This window comes from Strongylocentrotus purpuratus, unplaced genomic scaffold, assembly GCF_000002235.5.
Source record: "Strongylocentrotus purpuratus isolate Spur 01 unplaced genomic scaffold, Spur_5.0 spur5_scaffold_5, whole genome shotgun sequence".
In the NCBI taxonomy this organism is placed as follows: Eukaryota; Metazoa; Echinodermata; class Echinoidea; order Camarodonta; family Strongylocentrotidae; genus Strongylocentrotus; species Strongylocentrotus purpuratus.
In genome coordinates, this window is record NW_022145611.1 from 15,428,857 (window position 1) to 15,451,878 (window position 23,022).

General features: G+C 36.3%; 1 protein-coding gene across 1 annotated transcript; it reads right to left on the reverse strand.

Annotated features, from left to right (window-relative positions):
• Nucleotides 1–2,863: 2,863 nt before the first annotated feature.
• Nucleotides 2,864–19,858, reverse strand: LOC100893186 (CMP-N-acetylneuraminate-poly-alpha-2,8-sialyltransferase). Its single transcript, XM_030998627.1, has 4 exons — nt 19,620–19,858; nt 6,091–6,226; nt 4,163–4,735; nt 2,864–3,143 (listed from the first exon to the last, which is right to left on the reverse strand). Exons 1-4 carry the CDS (start codon nt 19,723–19,725, stop codon nt 2,864–2,866), a joined length of 1,095 nt encoding a protein of 364 aa, XP_030854487.1. The 5' UTR covers nt 19,726–19,858.
• Nucleotides 19,859–23,022: the final 3,164 nt, after the last annotated feature.

Consider the following 23,022-nt stretch of genomic DNA (forward strand, 5'->3'; position numbering starts at 1 on the left):
ATAATGTGATCTTCACATAATTATACAATCTCTTTGGCTCTTTATAGATTGATCAATAGTATACAAATAATACACATCAGTGAGGGCCAAAATGATGTGTATTATTTGTTTTATAAGATTATGTTTTATTTGTTTCATAAAATGATGTTTTCTAACATGATTTTGATAATGACCGGTCACTAACATTGGATAATGACCGGTCATTACCCAAATTACGCGCGATTACGCGTTAGGCAAAATAAATGCCTGGTCACGTGTACGCTTTCAACCAATCATTTGATTAGGATCCACGTCATCATCTTATAAAAAGTTATTTACTTTATCTAACAAGTCTAGAATAAACTATATTGTCACAATCGTGTCATGAAAAGAGGTGACTGAGAAAAAAATATTCCAAATTCATGGGCCACCGTGTATTTGAAAGGAAAGGGGGGCACGTGACAAAGTAAAAAGGGCTAGAGGAACATCTGGCTCCTGAAAAGAGGAACTCATCGGAGGTAAAAAGGTTCACTTATAAGAAGGTAAAAGGGGCATTCGTTACAAAGGAAAAGGTGCGCTTGTCAAAATAAAAGGGGCACCAACTAGATTGTAATAGGACCACCTATTAAAATTGAAAATTGGCTATTGTTAGAAGGGGAAGGGCCACTAAAATATTAGAAAGAGAAAGAGCACTTATCTGATGTAAAAAGGGGCACTTATTGAGTACTTAAAAAAAAAAGGGGGGGGGAGGCACTGTGCCCCTCGGGAGCGCCTCCTCTAATTTTATACTGTGAAAGAATGAAAAATACGTTCTTTATATCCCGTTTTATCTGTCATACGCTAAAATTTATCTGGTTTAATTGCTCTTCCTCTTCCTCTCTCTCAAGTGTCCGACAAGACTGCTAAGAGAGGTTTCAACTTTGACCTTTATATATTTCATTTACTAGCGAGCATTACTCATGTTTACAATCTCGAAATACACATGATGTAATAACATGCCCCATGACTCCAATTAGTGTCCAAAGTTCGTTATAAATCGTACATACATTATGAGAACACATTCTACACAACCCTGCAAGCCATATTGTTGGAATTAATGGACTATGGTTTTAAAGACATTTTTATTGTATGCTGATAAATTCACGATTTCGTGGGTCTACACAAGGACATTAAAAGTATTTTATAATATGTTTAGCACTAAAACCCTTTATTTGAAATTTGAACTCCTTAAAAATATTAAACATTCAAATTCAGATTTATTTATTTCATTACTCCATTAAATTTACAACATATCGAAATAAAATATAATACAAAGTTAAAAGGAGAAATATATAGAAATTTAAGACAAATATGCAACATATAAATCGCATATAAAACCACTGAATAAATGTTGTTATATAATATAAAGTTGCATTAATGAGATACATATACCCAAACTCAGGCGCGTACACAGGGGGGGGGGGGGTCGAACCCCCTCAATTATTTTTCAATCATTTTTTTTTTTTGGGGGGGGAGGTTAAAGTTGACCATACCCCCCCCCCCCTCCCCCCAACTGAACGAAATATCGGTCGGCCAATTTTCAAATTTCCGGGACAAAACAAAAACAAACTCTCACCCCCCCCCCTCCGGTTTATTCAGCGGCCGGCTGAATCGTTGCGAAATTTTCGGCGCGATTTTCAAATTGTAACCCCTCCCCCTCGAAAAAAATCCTGCGTACGCCGATGCCCATATTCATGTGATCATGAGAGTTTGATATTTAACGAATCCTTCCAAGCCATGATATTGGGATTAATGGACTTTGGTTAATGGATATCAGTCAGCATGACCCAACAATTTTATGCAGATACATTCTCGATAACGTAGGTCTAGAAAAGGACATTACAAATATTTCAATATGTTTAGCAAAGCCTCTGAAATTTGAACACCTTGAAAATGATAAATGGTTCATATTTATATGTTTCATTATACAGTGCGTCCCAGAAAAAAACGAAACCGAAAACTATCGATTATGGAAATGCAAGCACTACTTTAAACAAACAGAACTTTGTTATTCCTAGTTCATTATTCCTGATTGAGGTGTCATAGAAAAGGGCAAATACTCAACTTTCTACAAACGTGATTTTCTCTTTGAAATTCAGATACCGTCCGCCAAATGACTTTTTGGTTTCCTCTCTTCAAATTAATTTTAATCGCTCATGCGTGAAATATGCATTATACGAGTAGTATCAAAATTAATGAAAGAGGAGGATCTAAGCTTTGAAAATATGTGTCATTTGTGAATTATAATTGTGATTAAGTTATGATAAAACATCGATAATTCTCGGTTTCGTTTTTTCTGGGACGCACTGTACATACAATTAAAACATATGAAACAAAATGTACAAACAACCATGTATGTAGAAATACAGAGAAATTTAGAATATAACTAAGAGCAAATAATGTACAATATATGAAAAAATGACATTAAGGCACCAATCCTGTCATATAACGTTGCGTTGATTAGATATTATGAATCCAACAATGAAATATGAAAATGTCAAAATCAAACCAAATAAGGAAAAGGAAAACAAGAAGATAAATGAGGGTTCCAGATTGAATTTACTTTTGAAGTCTGTTATAATATATCTATTCAGCTCATATATTTATTATGAAGTAGAGAGAATCGTGGTTAGAGTGGCATTCGAATTCTGATGAAGTACATAAACACGGAAAGTTTTGATAAACCAATTTATTTAGTAGAATATGTGTTCGCATATACTTGTACAACGTTTCAATAACGGCATTACACAGCAATAATGATAACTTTGCATGCGGTAAGATTTGACAAGACCAACTTAGTGCAGTACTGCAGTTAACCCCTTTCACTATTCCGCTACAAAATGAACTAGGACTCTGCATGTTTTTCCTTTCCACTCAAAGTACAGTTATTCAGGAGACGAAGCGCCCCCTTCTTTTTAAATTCAAGAAGGGTTTTATATTCTAGAGGCATTTGGTGATGAACTACGATTTCTTTTAACTCCGGTTCGTAGTAGTGATGAAGTATGGTTCTATTATAACTATCCGTGTAGAACGGGTAGAATCCAAATAGAGTTATTTCATCACATAACTGAGTAGCGGCAGTGTACATAGCCAGGCCTGAAGTTGGAGCCTTGAATTTCCATAACCTGCAGTCGAAAAATGATAACACAATAATGGTACACACGTACACTGTATGTATATGCGGTTCCAACGTGCTTGAACATTTTTAAGCGCGTTCAAGGGATCTCCTTGCCAACTATTTACTTCACCCATAGAGATTGGCAAATGCTGGTTTAATGTCTTAGCGAATGATATAACACTGCGAACATGTCGGACAAAGAGAGAGGACAAAATATACAGTTCCTCATTCTACCCTCACCAATTGATGTGGTAGACAAAGAAACATCCCTTCACTGCTAGTATGTAAAAATATGTAGAACAGGTGTCACATGAATATTCACCTGTTCTACACTTTTTCCCACGATAGCAGTGAAGGGATGTTGCTTTGTCTACCACATCAATTGTTGAGGGTACAATGAGGAACTGTTCATTTTGTCCACTTGTTTTCCCCGTCGTGTTCATAGTGTACGTGTCGTGCCTGGACTCGAATACACGACCTTTGAATTTAAACAACTCTACAAGGACTCCTCTTGAGAAGCTTATTGATACAGATCGTGATAAAAACAAGATCCTTTCCGGTGGAAAGTGCTTTATAAACACCGTTTTTATTATCAATTTTTGTGCGGTATTCCCCTTTCATTCAAGCTGTACAGGATATGCTTGTTGTTCCGGCATGAAGGTACATACTGGCAAAACTGGAATTGTTAAGGAAATGGGACAAAACTATGGCAAAATTGATTTACAAAATGTATAATGACTAAAAAGAGGCCCTACTTTTCCAAATGGCAGTAGTTATACAGGCTATATTTTGCAATGTATAGGGGTTAAAATCTTTAAATAAAAATCTAGAACTTTGAAAAGGTTTTTAGGCAAAATGACAATATAATGTTGTATCCCCGTTTATCTTTTTAGCCATGCAGAAAGTGCTGCGATTTTAATCTCGCCCGCAATACCACTTTTAATCTCTGCGGTATTACTTTCTCTTTTTAGTATTATTCATATAATTCTTATAATATCCCATTAATAATATTTTCATAATTATTACTTTACTGAAGGGCCGATGGGGTCCACGGGGCTGTACGCAAACTTGAACCCTAGGCCAAATCTCTTTCTTAGAAGGGACAGGACCTCCTGTAGACCTGGAAGGCGACCTTTAAAGAGCCACATCACGTCATCGTTGAGCAGTCTGAATTTCTTGATGAAAGTGTAGCATTCAGTAGAAAGGACTGGTGTCGTCGCATTACCCAGGGGCACTTCTTCTTTGCCAGCCTTGGCCATGTTCAAAAAGCAGGCAAGCACAAGACGCAGTTGTTCCCTGTTGATGGTCGTGAAAGACACCTTTGAACCTACATCTGATGAATATTCATGACCAAATTCTGCCAGGTTCATCCTGATGATGAGGTCCATGTTGTCTATGGTGTGACCGCAATTGCTGCCCAGAAGAATACCAGAATTTCCAACTACGGCGCAAGATTTTACCCGACGCTCTATCCAGTCAGTTTGATTCGATCCCCGCAATTGCTTAATGTTTCTAGACCAATGCATGTCCATTGGGTCCACATTAGGACGATATATTTGGATGGTCTGCCACGGTTGCATTATTTTCGCCACCTTCTTCCTAAATAAAAATTAATTAAGAATATAAAATGTGATAACAAGCAGTTTTTTATTTTTTATTTATTTATTATTTAACTAATGTATCACTAGAAACTGGTAAGCTAACAGATGGCCATCGTACAAGTTTTAGGTCAACTACATATCGGGTGATTTATAAAAATACAAATACAACTACCTCCTTAGCAGCTGGGATATACGAGAGATTCGCCGGAAAAATAACGATGTTTTAATGACGTCACTATATGGACCAATACTGCCCAAGCAGACGACATCCCATAAAGAATGAACATAATTGCAAAGCTATTATTTCTCTAATTATAATGAGTTAAGTGTATATAAATGTAATGGCATGCCAAACCATTCAAAAGTGGATATGACCCGATTCTGATAACTAAAATATTTTGCTTGTAAATACACAGGATAGGGGTTAATTAACAATCAAAGAAACCAGACTTTCAAATTTAAAACCCCCCGGATTGATACTTAGGACGGCATTTGTTCCCTATTGGAACGCCGAACATACCGCGGTGTGTGCAGCTGAATATACAATGGCGTCTTATTTTGTTTACAAGCGACAGATTCCTTTATTTTTGTATCGCTGCATTTGTCATCAAAATAAAACCATGCGCGGGGTTTAAAGTGAGGCAATAGATTATACATTAAGCCTGACGGTAGTGAAGTAAGAGAAAGAACTCAAGAGAAGATGAAAACACAGGCACTGAAAATGTGTGAGATGTCATGGGACATCGTCTGCTTGTGCAAATCATGTCCATACTGTGATCTCACACATCTCAGCAGCGTTCGGAGAGCTCTTCAGGTGCTACGCCGGGGCTGTATTTAAGCGTTTTGTAATTTATAATAATCATTACTTCGAATGTTTCCAAGCTTTGAATTTTGATAACCTTGTCGAATCAAAGTTTCAACTTTGCAAAAATGAACATAAAATTAGTTATTAACTCTCAAGCTGCCACCCATACAATGCCCCCAATGCCACAGTGCTAAATTCAATGAATATCTACTTTAACAATGCATTTACTATTAGGGACTTTTCACGTGTGACGTCCTTCTAAGACACCGGCAGTGCCTTAAAAGGATGTCACACGTTGCAGTCCACGTTCTCGTTGTGCAAATCGAAAAGTCCCCATTTCTACAAATAATATGAAATTCTTGTTTCTCTCTAGTTAAAAAAGCAACAAAAAACAAAGACACTGTTATCGTGGTTAAAGAGTGTTGACAATAAATATATATTTTTAAGAATTAAACCTGTATTTTGCTTATAAATCACTCGTTCTAAGCTTCGTTTTCAGGGAAGACGGCAGCCCAGTGAACCACAATCGTTTGACTAAAATTGCTAACCGATTTTCTGTTGCAACTGCCTCATTGATGTAATGTGGAGCATCCTCATTGTTGAAAATCAGAGCCTCTTTTCCTGTATTTTCTCTTGCAACTGTTCCATTGTTGTAATCTTTACCAAAAGTGAGAGCCTTTTTCCCTGTATGCAATGAATTACATTCAAAACAGATATTAATTTAAAAAAATGAATAAAACTTAAGTGTATCCTCCATGCAAAGAATATAGTGACAATCAGACAAAAGACATTTATAAAAGTCGCTATTACTCTACATTTCCAAGCACAAAAGTACATGACACTGACAAATAAGCCACATCGAAGATGTTATCTGCGCATGGGCAGAGAAAGGACACTGCGGGATGCGTGTTCAAGAAGATATATGTAATCATTGTTCATTTACGCACATTTATTCTTAAATGCATAAAGTGGGACGTGTCCATGTGTAACAGATTTGTCGATATTTGGAGGTCATTTTGTTTAAGCACCATCTCCGAAGTGGCTTATTTGTCAGATTTTCACTTTTATAATTATGAAGTCCCTAAATAGTAAGTATTATGTGCATTTTATACTGAAGCGGTGTTGTGTTTTGATTTTCAAAGCCCCCTGTACACATATGCCGATAAAACACATTACAAAAACATATACTTATAATCTACAGTTGTGGCAGACTTTTCTGTAATAAATTTGATATGCATTCAAAATCATGCATGATTGCCCGAAAACGATGCGGTCTTTACACATTACAAACAATGATTATTGAAGGGGGAAATGCGCAGTACGCCCCCCCCCCCCCCCATCCCTGACAAATTTGCTACTAAGAACAAAATACGTGGATTTACGACATGGAAAGTAAGGAAGGAAACTTTACCAGGTAAATAATCATTAAAGTGCTTTTAGGATCTCATAAATTATGAATAATTTATCAAATATGACGCAAGACTTTAATATTGACATGCCTGGGCAACTGGGTCCACGTATCTCCTAAATTCTTAAGGGGAAGCTTGAAATCAGTAAGGTTATATATTTTTTCAAATATTCTCAACCATACAAAAATGTACCTGTCTTAAAAGTTTAATTCAATATACAATGCGACCCAAACTTTGTTTCGCTCGCTTCGTTCACTCGCATACATTAGTGTCAATCTAGTTAACACTACTGTTGCTTACGAATGATATATCAACATCATAAGTTAAAAACTCAAGAAGATCGCTTCACGGTCCTCCCAATTGGCAGGCCCAGTGACCGCTAGGCATTCCTCGTATTAAAAATTAAAAAAAAACTAAATATGTATGTACAAAAAGTTTTATACACAAGCACGTCTGGTGTACCACACTTAGCAAGTGTCACTCCATGTACATATTTGGCTGAGGAAATAGCGTTGGACATTGTGTTGACAGAGGTGTTGCGGTCTAGTGGATAAGTCACCCGACTGCAGATCGCAAGGTACGGGGTTCGAGTCCCGCCGCGACACCGTCATATTATCCTTTGGCAAGACGTTGATCTATATTTGCCACTCTCCACCCAGGTGTTAAAAGGGTACCCGGTAGGATGTGAAAGTTAATGTGGTTGGATGAGCAAGGGGCGCTTGTAAAATGGAGACTGTCCGGAATGCTCCCCAGGGAGTGGAGAATGTGCATACATTGTGTGTGGGTAAGCTTAATTCCGATGACCGGGGTAATAATATGTACTGCGCCTTGAAACAAAGTGTTAGGCGCATTATAAATATGAGCTATTATTATTAAAATGAAATCGAAGACACTGAATAGGCCTTTATAATTTCTTCTCTCTCACAGGGTATGAAATTTAGAATCATATATACCCGTACGACTCCTGCGCACGAGTACGCATGGCACATGATGAGTGCCATAGTAAAACGTGGTGAATCTTCTACCAGGAAGCTGTAATTACAGCTTCCTGGTACTACGAAGAATTCGGGATTGGGGTGAAGCAAAGCTATTTTATTTATTAAAAGGGTGCCGTGAATAAAAGAAAAAGGTTTGAAATAACCTTGATCCAGTAGACTAAAGACGGATGACCCCCCCCCCACCATGACTAAGCCCACGCTACGCCAATATGTCCATGGAGCCTTAAAGCCCCTTTAACAACGGATCTGCGTACAAGTGCGTAGAGTTGCGTAGTGTGGCGTACCGACTACGCCGAAATTAGGCTGCGTATTTATGAAAAAAATATTGCTTCGGCGTAGTCACTGCGGAGGTTATGCATAGGCTGGCGTACGATGGCGTATGGTTACGTACCCTGTGCATAGGCACCGCGTCCCTACGACGTATGCAATTGGCGTACCTACGCGTACGTTTACGTAGCCCTGGCGTACAGGTTTGCTTACAGTTGCGTACTGTTGCTTACTATATGCGCAAGCTTTTACTGCTTCGTCGGATTGGCGTAGGGTAGGGTATTATTGTGCGTAGGCTTGGCGTACTGTAGCGTAAATTTGCGTAGTGTTGCGTAGATTTGCTTACAAAATAAGTACTTTCTTTGTCTAGTGTCTACGCCGAAAGTATGCTAAATTTTTTTTTAAAAATGTATGATTTGTTGCGCCCATTTCGCGTACTTAACGTCCCTCAGCGTATAGTTACGTAGGCCAGCGTAGCTAGGGCAGCGTACGCTCGGCGTAGTCGGTACGCATCACTACGCAACTCTATGCATGGCCCGGTGTAAAGGGGGCTTTATACGTGATTTCCAATAAAGAGAAAATATGCAGACTGTACGCCAAATCGAGTAATTAGCCATAACAATGCGTCATGTTCAATACACAGGCCTATAGCTATACGTTTAGATGTCCAGTGTCTCGCTACGAATTATTTTAATTCACCTTTTCAAATAAGTGTAATTCAACAGTCAGAATGAGAACAAAATTGCATTGCGTGCTGTTACGTAGCTAGGACAAGTTTGCTGACCTAGCAACAACTAAAGAATGGTATTCTGACTATTCAAAACTATACAACAGCTGAATGTAACCGCTCGTCGCTGGGTAAATGTGTATTAAAACCATGCCAAACTTCATTCAAGTGCACACATCCGTGTGTGCTGTGAACGACGTACTCATAATGTGCAATACATCTATACGCAAGATGCAATCCGTTCTGGTGTCTAGCAGACTTTCCCGAAATCTTACATACACGAAGGCACTGACATTTGAATGATTATAGGAGAGAGACTTGAATTGTTCATGTATCGCCAGAGATGCTCTGTTTGGTGAGAATTTTTTAAATAAATGTACGTTTTATTATTATAAGAGGCACTTCTAACTTTGTGATTATGAAAGCGTATAAAAGCTTTGTATATAGATTCATGATAATAATGTTCTCCTCAAAGACAAAAGTCACACAAACTTTACATTTTTCAATTCGACTCCTACATAGACCAGGGGGTGTTTCACAAAGATCCTAAGTTGAACTTTTCTCTAAACTGGACTCAACAATTATGGAAAGCCGTTATCATCATTGAAAATATTTTGTAAATGTTATTTCATAAGGCATAAAATAATGATTCAAATCATTTATATTTTCTATTATCAAGGAGATTTCATGCTCTTGATGTGGAATTTATGAAAAGTCTAAAATTCTTCAGTTTTTGCTTTTGGAAATATTTAATTTTAAGGCTACAAATGGCTCTCCATAATGTTTAAGTCCAACTTAGAGTTAAGTTCGACTTAGGATCTTTGTGAAACACACTCCTGTTCGTATAGCACATTACAAAATTAATGACTCATTAGCATAGATCTTTTAAACACGGAGAAGCCCCATTTGAGCTTTTTAGAATAATTTCTAGCAAAGTCCTGGACGTGGTTCATGAATCCTTATAATAACGATTACAAATGTTTCATGAACATGAATTTGTCTCAATGAGGGTTATTGTTGTGTACAAATGAACTTTATTTTCCCATAAACACAGATAATATCTCAGAATGGACTTATTATTGTCCTGTATCTTTGCTCTTCAATATGTAACAGTTATGGAAACATTTGCAATGTCGAGTTACGTGATTATAGAGAGCAGGGTCTATATTTGTTTAGTATAAATTTAAATTCAGCATATAAAAAATTATCGTTTACGTTATAATTATTGGTCGACGCTCTAAACAAAGTGCCCTTTGGTAATGCATTGATCCTCATTCCAAATCCTTGGAGTGGACTATAAAGCCACCGTTCCAATAAGAATGCACATGCCTCCTTAGCAACCAGATAAAAGCATCCAACCAAGAAAATGAATACAAAAAATGAATCGGTATTTTAAATGTCAATCTTCCAGTAACATTAACATCATGTGTTGTCACTAACATCGTCTGTTCACATCCTAATTTAAACAGTTTAGTAAATACACTTAAAGTAGATATTCATTGATTTTAAATCTAGCTTTATGTTCATTATTTCAAAGTTGAAACTTTGATTCGACAAGGTTATCAAAATTCAATGCTTGGAAACATTCGAAGTAATGATTATTATGAATTACAAAACGCTTAAATACAGCCCCGGCATAGCACCTGAATAGCTCTCCGAACGCTGCTGAGATGTGTGAGATCACAGCAGGGACATGATTTGCACAAGCAGACGATGTCCCATGACATCTCACACATTTTCAGTGCCTGTGTTTTCATCTTCTCTTGAGTTCTTTCTCTTACTTCACTACCGTCAGGCTAAATGTTTAATCTATTGCCTCACTCTAAACCTCGCGCATGGTTTTATTTTGATGACAAATGCAGTGATACAAAAATAAAGGAATCTGTCGCTTGTAAACAAAATAAGACGCCATTGTATATTCAGCTGCACACACCGCGGTATGTTCGGCGTTTCAAGAGGGAACAAATGCCGTCCTTAATATCAATCCGGGGGCTTTTCAATTTGAAAGTCTGGTTTCTTTGATCGTTAATTAACCCCTATCCTGTGTATTTACAAGCAAAAGATTTTAGTTATCAGAATCGGGTCATTTCCCCTGTTGAATGGTTTGACATGCCATTAGATTTATATACACTAAACTCATCATAATTTGACAAATAATAGCTTTGCAATTATGTTCATTCTTAATGGGATGTCGTCTGCTTGGGCAGTATTGGTCCCTGTTGTGACGTCATTAAAACATCGTTATTTTTCTGGCGAATCTCTCGTATATCCCAGCTGCTATGGAGGTGGTTGTATTTGTGTTTTTATAAATCACCCGATATGTAGCTGACCTCAAACTTGTACGATGGCCATCTGTTAGCTTACCAGTTTCTAGTGATACATTAGTTGACATATTTGTGATTTTCTTTGAATTTCACCTTTAATAATCATTTACCAAAATTATCTCTATGGTTTCAACGCAGTAAGTTAACCATTAAAGGTATAGCCCAGTTTTGGAAACGCCCCCCTCTCAAATATGAAATGGAAGCTCTTATTAACAATCATGTGAAATAATATGTTTTGACTAGTACGTGATGATACAAATTTTGCCGGGAAACCGCCTACTAATAATTGATATATTTGGTAAATTATGATATCTATCCGGACCGGGTAGATATCGCGCACGTGTCGCGTATTCCCACATACATCTTTCTTTGTAAAGAGTGCTTGCATAACTTTACCAAGATTGGGCCAAATTTCTTATCATTTTGATGATTCCAGAACCTTGCAGTACTTACATGCTAGATGATCAACCTTCTCTGATCGATGAACTAGTCTTTACCTTTAATATAAATAAAACAAATTTCTAGTATTTCAAACATGTAATACTATGTTTTGCTTTATAATTCATTGATATTTACCGCATACAACATATTGCAATCTAGTATTGGCCACCAGCACCAAAACCAAAATCAAGTCTATTTATTTATTGCAAAAGAGAGCCCTTCGTATAATGTACTGGTTCGCCATATCTTTCTCACATAAGTCCTCTATTTAACAACCTGAAACCCCTTACAGTTTTTGACATAAATTCTCTACAAAGTTTACTGCTCATGTTTGAGTTTTTAAATAATATGCTTCCTCTTTCATTTCAAAACTTTTACACTTTAAATAAAACCATTCACTCTTACCCTACTCGTAATTCCTCAAATTTTCATCTAGTCAACCCGAAATTACTTATTGCCCATAAATACATAAGACACCATGGTCCAAACCTATGGAACTCTCTCCAAGTATCTATTAAATCACGTTGCCCCCTCTACTCATGTAAGGCCAAAGTTAAAACGATGTTTTCAGAATATTCAAGGTAAAATTTCTGTGTCAACTCTTCAATAATTATCATAATATCATCTCTTCCTTCATTCGAATCATAATCATCATTGTCATTAGCGTCGTCATCATCATCATCATTGTCATCGTCGTCGTCGTCATCATCATCATCGTCCTCAGCATCATTCTCACCTGCATTGTCAATATCATCATCCTTGTAATTTTTATTTTCAATTACTTATACATTCTGCTTAATAAATGTGTTGATCTATTTCATGGGTTTTGTCTGGGTTGTTATATTTTCAAGCAATCTGCTTACAATACAATGACAGTCCTTCTTCCGCAAATAATTGTATAATGTTTGATGAAATTTAGTATTTATGACAGTTTATGATTTTGTTTTTTGAAAATAACAATTGTTATATCATTATATATGATTCACTGTCAGAGAAATGCATATTGTATTTTATGTTACTATTGTTATCGAAAAACTGTGTACTCATATGAATGCAGAAGAAAATTTAAAACAAATCAAAATCAAAATCAAATTTTCAAAAACCTAACTGGTAGGTCATTCGATCTTTATCATTTCTAGGAAGACAAACGTAAGCCGGGCATACAGAACAAGGAGGATTATCCTGCATATGCTGATGAACCCATGTCGACACTTCATATAGATTCAGTGAACATCCTGTGGCCACTCTGCTTGGCATCCAGAGGATCGCCTTGACCAGTCAATGAAATGAAGCTTAGCAACACCTAATGTCACCCCTTTCATTGAACTTCTGGACATGATGTCCATATAAATAACCTTCATCATTAGAGGGACCTTGACCAATGTGAATACTGCTAGACTCCGGTACTGTTATATGAAGGTATCGTGAATTTCATGACCCACAACTTCAAGTGACTGTGTCAACGGAAACAAGTCTGACATGATCATGAATTGGTTGTACCTGAACAAGACAGCGCAGCAGACTACTCAAACGACCTCCGTTTCTTTTACCACATTATGTTCGTCCATTGATGGCAACTTAACGTAATCCTTTCTTCATTTATCGATGAAAAGTATATACCAGACTGGCAGACTCTGATTGAGTAATGATCTCTTACATGCAAACTAAGACAGACACGATGATTTTGAAAGAAACCCGAACAAATTCAAGCATGTCCTACAAAACTGTTGAACGTCAAACTATTTTTCAAGGCTGTATCCCGGGCTGTATGAATTCGTATGATTGTATATAGTATGGTGTATCTTCATATTGGGCATGATGACGTCTTGAATCTTAGTAACACAGTGATGGAATCAGTGGAAAGCAAGATTTTGGAAGATAGATAGACATCAACTCAACAAACTATTGTATGGAATTCATTTGAATATAGATATCCTGAGCCCTCATGTTGGCTTGACTAGTCCAAACCTTATGGAAGGTTTGTTGATCGGTCTTTGCCGGAAAGGTGGTCCTGCTTGGACAAAATGAAAAGCAGAATAGTTCAAATAATGATCGCTGGTTCTAAAATGACAACCGCGAAAATGGACAAATATGTTTACCAAAGAGGTATGACTGGATTAAACTTTCAAGGCTGGGAGTATTTTCAAGGCTTGGAGAAGGAATAAATTTGGATCATTATTGATGGTGTTGAAATATCACTGTACGGATAGAACCTTGATCCTTTGGATTATTTTGGAATTGTATTCTTGTCATCTCATCGAACTGAACAGAGTGAAATGGAGAAGGCTGAGACTGAACCATTGTCAAGTAGGGGTAAGTTAAGGTTCACCTATAGAAAAAGACAGCAATATTTCTTGTGATTTTAACAGAGCACTAAATTGACTGAGATGGGCCCTAAGGTCAGGTTCAAGGATCGCATGGGGACACTTATATATTAGTTTAGTGTATATTGGCCTCACTAATTGAACCTTGCCCTATGCCATCTCAGACAGCATTTAGTCTCAATAATCACCATAGGGTTGCTGTCTTGTTAATTATGGGCAGCCTTCTTTGAATAATCATGTTGAATGAGGGAGTGATTGGCGGGTCTGTGGATGAAGCGTGGTAACGTCAATACATGTGCGCTTTACTGATTACTTGGCACAAAGAATATAGTACACGTGAGATTTCACAGTAAAACATATTTTCTTACAAGGTAATATGTTGTTTCTTTATTTCCGAAGTGTCTTCATGCAACTTGTTTTTCCCAGATAATCTTCACACATAAATTGCACATTTTGTGAAATAGTTTTTTGAACATTTTTATTTGTACTTCGATAAGAGAAGGACCATAAAACAACACGTGGATTCAAACTGCATCATCTTAATGTTCCATGACTGCCTGTTCTTAAGTATTCTTGGCTTATAATTCAATTAAAATAATAAACCTTTAAAAAAAGAGTTCAGAAACTCAAGTTTGATCGATTATATCTCACTTGTCATAGGACAATTATCGCTTTGTGTAGTATCATTGGAAAGAGAAATTATTTTCATTTCGTCTTTAAAATGATACCGTATTTGTAATGATTTATTAGCCGTGGTTGTTGTTGTTGCCTTGTTGGTAATAGTTTAATGGCGTTCATTCAGTATTGAATATATACGCCATATCTTCAATTTGATAAGAAAATCAGTTATACATTAGAAAACTGAGAATAAAGATTTGTAATGATATAAGTAATTAATCAGTAATGCAATTTATTAGGAGTCTCTGGATGGTTTGCAACTTCGTGTTTCTGCTTTTTTAAAAGTTTAATCTGGTCAGCCCGGTTTCGCCGTGGAATGAGCAGTACATCAGAAAAAGGGGATAAGGGGATAAGGTAAAAAGTTGAAAGTTGAAAAATGCACTTGAAGAAGCGCGATGGCTCAGTGGTAGAGCCAAAGGGTAGAGCAGTGGTCTCGTAACCGGAAAGTACCAGGTTCGAAACCAAGTCGAAGCGGTAGTGCCCTTTGGTCAGGCATTAATCCTCATTAGCAAGTCCCTCGGGGAGGACTGTACATAAAGACGTCGGTCCCTTGCATGGTTGCGTATATAGCATACAAATGCTTTCTTAGCATTCAGGTAAAACAAACAAACAAACAAACAAGTGGTTTACACAGCAGCCTTAAACTCTTCAAAGAAATAAGAATGCACAGCCGAACGAGAGCTGCGCATTTTGCAACTTTTCACTTTTGACCTTATCCCATATTTTTATGTAATGCACGTTTCATGACTGACTAAAAAAATCATAACAAATAGGGTTTCAGCAAGTATTCTTATTTTATGAAAGATCTATTTCGCTCATTTCGCTGTATTGATTATCATCGCGTTATTCGCTACCATGATAAAAGCGCATAAATGGCAGAATGATTGATTATGAATTACAGTGATATGATTTCTTTTCCTCAATTTCTTCAACTGTTTAAATATCTAATCAGAAAATATTACCTAGGAGAGGAGACGTATCGGTTTTGTTTGTTCGTTTTTTGTACGCACAAAAACCCCGTCATTACTATGGTGACGTATGGAAGAGGAGGAAACAAGCATTTTTATGGCGCGTTCTCTTTCCGGCAATATGATTCTGACTAAATAAATGATTAAAGGTAATACAAAGTTTTGCGAAATTTTGAAAATTGGGTGGATAATGATTCTTTACAATGTTATATATTTGGATGCCCCTGTGGATGTATTATAAGCAATAGAAAATTTAGCCCCCAAAAGACTTCTGCTTTCGAGAAAAAATATAAAAATTTACCGGTGCTCCCGGTAAATTACGAAAACATTTCAACTAGCGCCTACGGCCGTACAATGGTAGCTGCGACCATGAAAATCTCAGAATATGTAGTGGTGATATACAATTTCCAAACGAGAATAGCTAATCGGTCGATTATAGTAAAGAAACATTGTTTTATAGCTTAATTAATATCTTGACCTTCAGAGGGAGCCATACAACATAAAACTTTTATTATTTACAAGTAGTTATTTGCATAACTTTAGACTCGGTTTCAACCGCGACAACGATCACTGAATATTGTAGGATCGCATATGCTTCCAATATGATCATTTGAACCAAATTCATGACCCTATACCAAAACTTTGTATTACCTTTAACTTGGGTTCCTCTTTCCCCAGGGGCACGGAGTAGTAGATATGTGATATTAGGGAATAGTACGTGCGGGAAGTATTAAGAATCATCTCTTGGAGTTCAAGAATTTCTATAGATCATGATTTATTTCATGATATATTTATCTATTTATGTATTAAAACATCTTTAAACAGGATAACATTGATAAGCTCGCAGGCTGTTTTATATAATGGCTCTGCATAAAGAAGGAAAATACAAATTTACGAACTGACAATAAGAGTATTTACAAGGAAAAGAGCAGTTCTGTACTAGCGGTAAAAATAGAAACAACAATACGAAAATATGCATACATCTTTAATAAGGAAAAATACATCGATGGATAAGTGGATCTACAAAAATTATTGACATTAGTGTAGTATAATCAGTTAGAAAATGAAGAAGAAAAAAAAACTGAATAGAACAAGAAATGTCTTTCCAGCTAGCTACATAGGCCTCGACCAAACAATTTAACCAAATAGATATCAAGTATATAACGTAATGTAAGATTTCCTAGATAATATGTTCAGCATTCATTTTAGTTAGGTACTGCATATAGTGCTGTGATAGTAAGGAGAAGCGGCAGTGAGCAATATTTATCGATAAAAGGAAGATATTTTATATTGGTGTTTAAAATTGTCTACTGAATTGGTATTTTGGATATAATTGGGAAGCTTATTCCAATTAACCGCTCCAGCACACTTAAAAGATTGTTTTGGGCAATACTACATAATAATTATAGTGAGTTTGCATTTCTTGTATTAAGGCCATGGCGGACGAAATACATTGCTATTTCGTTTGATAAGCGAGGTTGAGCAATGCCCCTTATACATTTTAACATAAGCATAGCCAGAAAATAATCACAGCGCTGATCAATAGTTTGCCAGGAAAGTTTACCAGTTACATATCTAGCAGCTCTTTTCTGCAGTCACTGAAGGGGCAGCTTGTAGCTGGCTGGGTAGTTCCCCATACAGAGATTACATAGTCTATACAGGGTTGGGTTTTACACTTATAAAGGGTGTTCAATAGTTCTGAAATCAGGAATTTACTCAGCTATCCTAGATATATTTTATAGGCAATAGATTTACACAAGTCTCTTAAATATAGATTCCACTTTAAGTTTTCATCAATCACTATACTTAAATATTTTATAGATTTAAACTGTTCGATCAGTTCATCTTTTGTGAATATATTTAATATATCAGAGGATCTTAATTTTATTAGCATCGTTTTGGTTTTATTTGTGTTAATGTGTAATCGATTTTGATTATACCATTTTTTTTTAGAGCGTTAATATCTTTTCGGAATTTATTTGTAATATCATCTAACTTACTATCTGCAACAAAGACTGCAACAACATCAGCAACTATTTTGCAGACGCCTTCATTTATACATTCAGATATATCGTGTATGAATATTAGAAACAAAATAGGGACCAGGACACTTCACTGTGGTACCCCCGATAGAAAGCTCTCTAATATCAGTATTCATTTGAAGTACACCACTTGTTTCCTATTACTCAATTAGTTTTTTAACCACATGAGTCTATTTTCGTATTTTCCTATTTTCAAGTTTAACAAAATAAGCTCGTGGTCAACACAAAACATTTACAGATGTGTACAAAGCATGCACCAACCATTTCTTTCATATTTAAGGCTTCTTAAAAATCATCTAGGACACGGTGTAAACATGTTATAGTTGAATGGTTTGGAAGAAAGGCGTATTGATCGACATTAATCATTTCATGTTTTTGGAGATAAGAAAGTAACTGTAATTGTACTTCCTTTTCTATAATTTTGGGAATATGACTAGCAACAGAAATTGGTCATTTTTTAACCTTTTCCTCTAAAAATCGGTGTGGTACGTGCAATATTTCAATCATCAGGTACTATTCCGGCGTCACACAAGGATTAAGCAATATACGGGGCAGCTAATTTTAGTAATTAAGTGTCAAAGTCTAAGACATCTAAGTTGCTATTTGAGCCAAGTTAGTTAAATGTTTTAGAATCTTGGAACTATTAATTGGTTGTAAATAAAAATTCATAAACAGTGTGGATGATTCCATTTCGTTTTTTCTTTAACAAATGATCTACAGATATTGTTACCTTTATCAAGCAAAACAAAAATCGTTAGTTTTCATTACATTCAATATTAAAGCTCAGGTCCTTAGACTTTGTCCCACCAGAAATCTTTTTCAATTCTGCCCATAATTTATTCGAATCATTCTTACGTTTTATTATGTACATTCCGGAAGTATTCCTGTTTTCATTTTCGTATGAGACAGATAACATGGCTTTATAGTTTTGTATACTTTTTATTACATTCAGTACGATTTTTTTGTTCACGAGAAGACACTAGGTGATAGGTGCATGTTCGTTAATTATTTCCAAAGATGTTTCTCTCCAAACATTCTATGTTACTTTAACTCGACCATCGTTAGCTAACTAAAATATTTCAGCCGTTTTTATTGAAGCAATATTTCGATTTCCATCAAATGATTTATAGCCACGAAAACGACGAGTTTTTTGTCGTTTCCTTTCAATGATAAGGTTAATACATTTATAAATCATATAATGATCACTCATGGATTCAGTTTTGTATACAAGTTGATGATGAAGTAGTTACTCTAGTTGGCTTGTTTATCATTTGTGTTAAAAGAAATAGAGTTTCTATGAGATTAATTTGATTTTCATGGAGTGATTCGTCCATTTTATAATCAATATTCGAAGTCCCCTAAGATCAGTAGACCAAATAGATCATCAGTTGCTTTATTAAATACATCTAGTATGTTATTAAAGTACTCAAATATTCGCGTCAGGTGGTCTAAATATAGGCAACATAATAACAGTTTCTCAGATAAAGGTAACCTTAACTCAATCCATATTGCCTCCAATGAGGTATCACTGAGATCATAACATTTAATACATTATGTTTTTTTTGCATGACTACAAACACCGCCTCTACGGCGACCATCTGCTCTCTCCCGTCGGAATAGTAGATGGTGGTAGTGGTAGAGTTGATCACATAGGCCTCAATTTGTGATGAAGAAGTTTGTTTCACAAAAAAGCTTAGGATTCATAAAGGTGAAACATATACTTATGAAAATTTTGATATGGATTTTGCGTTGGGGAAAATTACCCCGAGTAAACGGCTTGAACTTGCTAGTATACAGATCCGGAGCAGACGAACAAAGCATTTTAACACGTTGCAAGTATAGATAATTCGCGTGGACGGGCGAGCAATGAATGGAACATTGGTAACTCGATATGCTTACCTTCGTCAAAAGGGTTTCTAATTATCAAAGAAGAGGATTTGAACCACCACAACGAAACACAGATTGTGACCAGTAAGCACAACAAAAGCTTTCTACTTTTGTTCATGGCTAAATTAAATGAAGTCGTTTGATCCGATGAATATCAAAAAAAGAAATTGATATCTCACAAACAAAATGGTACATGCATGCGGCTTGGAATGCGTTGACATGTTGTACTACGGTATATGGTATGTGCCAGTAGCTCATATTCGTTATGCCCCGCCCAACCAAAGGTGGTACCAGAAGTTTTTTTTCTCGGGTTCTCCTCCCGTCTTTAAGTCCGTCCGTCCGTACGTCCACCCGGCTCCTTTTTAAAAATATATCTCAAGAACAATTTGAGTTATTACTTTCAAACTTGATGGTAGTATGTATTGTATTTTTTTTTATACCAACATATGATGATCTGAGTAGATTTTGAGATGTGTAGGTCAAAGGTCATAGAGGGTAACTTTTTCACGAAATTACAGATATTAGCCTCAATAATCTCAATTAGACTTTAAGGACTCAGTGAGCCAAGAAATTGATAAACAGATGGCGGGGGGGGGGGGGGGGGGCGACATTGTTTTCTCTGAAACCCCCTAACATCCGCCACAGTGAAAAGTAAAACAAAAAAATCATAGAATCATAATAACCGGTAACTTTTTTCCCTCCCCAACCCCTTGGTGTCGCTCCTGTGCAAGAGTCTGTCATATTTATATAAAAAATCTAAAGCCCGAGTAGGGTCAGTGTTTGATACACCACATCAATCAGGATAATTATGATTGTTTTAGTATAAATTCTATGTTAAAAGTCAGTTCATGAAAACTGTACTGTTCATCTAAAAAAAATGTTTTATATTAGAACACCGTGAACAATGGATAAATGATCGCTAAAAAAACGTCGAAAAACGTCTTGTTTGTGTAGATTCGGACTTACTGACAAAACTTCCATATAAATAACGCGTAGAGGGCGCACGTGCTCAATGAAATCCAAAGCCTTTCATGGTTTTGTCGAGGTCGAGAAAATAAATGAGGAACGTTTTTTTTTTAATCCAGCAGATTCTGATGTACTTCCCACTACTATCACAAAAGTCAAAGTTACCATATTTAAAGTTTGAAATCATGAACGATAATCATAACTACATAATGTTGATTTCTGATTTATATATTAGAAAAAAAATTGAAAATAACTTAGTTTCAAACTTAAGTACAAACCAGACAGTCTATTTAATGTGTAGATTTGTAAATGGAATGGAATGCAATGACAAAAATTCATGGTCTTGTTCCTATAAATGCGATAAAAAAACACTCAATATCATATGAATAGTAACTAAATAGCAACTGAACATAAAAGATGGGGAAAAGTTATGAATACATTTAATCAGCAATGTACGTATTGTACATGGGACCCTATAACCACCACCCCCCCCCCCCGCGTCACCACCTCCATCTTAAAATATTCAATCAAAGTTTGAAGAAACTGATTTAACAAAATGTTATATAATAATTCAATTAAATTCTTGTAAAACTATCATTCGAAAATATGAGAGTATGTATTTACATCACAAGTAATGCAAGCTTGTTTGTTTTATTTCCGTATAAAAAGACAATGCATTCAGTAAAACAATAACGAATAGAATACGGAATTACAAGATACAATAAACAGCTGGATAGCCCATATTCAGCGGTATGATTATGATGCCGCTGGTATTCCATGGTGACCAGAAATGGTACAATAAACCCATGCAATATACATAAACAAATGACAAAGAATAATGGCAAAACGTGAATTCCCAAGCAATATGACTATAGTAAGAAATGTCCAAGACAGACATTGGAGAAAAGAATATAGAATTATAGAAACATAATTGTGTGAAGTAAACTACAAATAAATGCGATTGCCTACAACAAAACATGTACAATGATGTAGGCTCATACGCTTTCTGTCAAATGTCTCTTAAAGGAAGGCAATGTATCACAGTTGCATGACGTCAATGGTAACACGTTATATAACACCTCTATAGACAAAGGTTCTTTTACAATAATTTGTCCTGGGCAACATTATGTTGACTTCAAAGTGTATCTAGTAGCTCCAAAAGAAACATCTTCATTCATATACTTAGGAGTAAGGCCGTGCAGTATTTAAAAAAACATAATGTGCATGTGTTAAGTACGCCGTATGGACAGAGTGTCCCATTTTAGGCTATCATGCAATAATTATTGTCGGTTGGATATATTATGATTGCAGATTTATCTTCAAAATGATCCTCCCCGCTTCATTCTGGAGTTTCTGTAACTGATTAAGATATTTATCAGAAGATGACGACCAAACACTGTCTGCGTACTCAAAATGCGGGAGAATAACAGATTGAAATATGATTTTCAAATTTGTATCATTAACATAATGTCTCAACCGGCCAAGTAATCCAACTGTTCTTCCAATTTCCCTACATATGTTTTCAATATGAATATTCCATTTCAATTCTGTAACACTGAATACCCTTCGGTATTTTGTGTTCTGCATTTAATTTATATCTCTCTACGAAGTTTGAAAAGTAATTTGTCTTGTTTTTTTTTCAGCATTCTGTTGTTGCAATTAACATACATACAGTCTTGCTGTCAGGCGCGTACGCAGGATTTTTTTCAAGGGGGGGGGGGGGGGGTTAACATTTATAAATCGGGCCGAAAATTTCGCAACGACTCAGCCAGCCGCTGAATAAGCGGGGGGGGGGGGGGGGGGGGGGGGGGGGGGGGGGGGGGGGGGGGAGTAAGAGGTCACTTTTTTTTTTTGGTCTCGAAATTTGAAAATTTGACATTTTGTTCCGTTGGGGGGGGGGGGTTAAGGTCAGCTTTTTTAGGTCAACCATGGGAATATTTTTTTTTTTTTTTTTGTTGGAATAAAAACAAAATAAAACAAAACAAAAAATCCAAAAGGGGGGGGGGTTAAGAGAAATTTAGGGGGGGTTTACACACACAAAATTACCAAAGGGGGGGGGGTTTAACCCCCCAAACCCTCCCCCTGTGTACGCGCCTGCTTGCTGTAGTTAATCTTCAGTTCATTCCGATTTAGTTCCTGTACAACAGACGTATGTGAGTAATATAACATAGTGTCATCCGCATATGGATGTATTTTACATTTTCAAAAAAATGAGGCATATCAGTAATAAATATGACGAGCAATAATGGGCCTAGTAGAGAGCCCTGAGGCACCCCGCCAACAGTCAATGGTAATGCATCAGAAACTACATATTAATACAAGTCACTATATTTCGATCAACCAAAAAGCTCCTGAACCAATGAAGCAATTCACATGTGACGCCTTCTAGTAAGTGATTTTTCAACAGTATTTCAGTAAGTATCGGGCATGGAGCCACTTTCTTTAGAGA

Bases quoted from the DNA above. Each gene is read 5' to 3' on its own strand.
- LOC100893186 (XM_030998627.1), bottom strand. From the start codon at position 19,725: ATGAACAAAAGTAGAAAGCTTTTGTTGTGCTTACTGGTCACAATCTGT. The intron at 4,736-6,090 runs GTTAGCAATTTT...ATTTTTATTTAG, and splicing joins GCAGTTGCAACAGAAAATCG to GAAGAAGGTGGCGAAAATAA. The intron at 3,144-4,162 runs GTAATAATTATG...TTTCGACTGCAG, and splicing joins CCCATCGGCCCTTCAGTAAA to GTTATGGAAATTCAAGGCTC.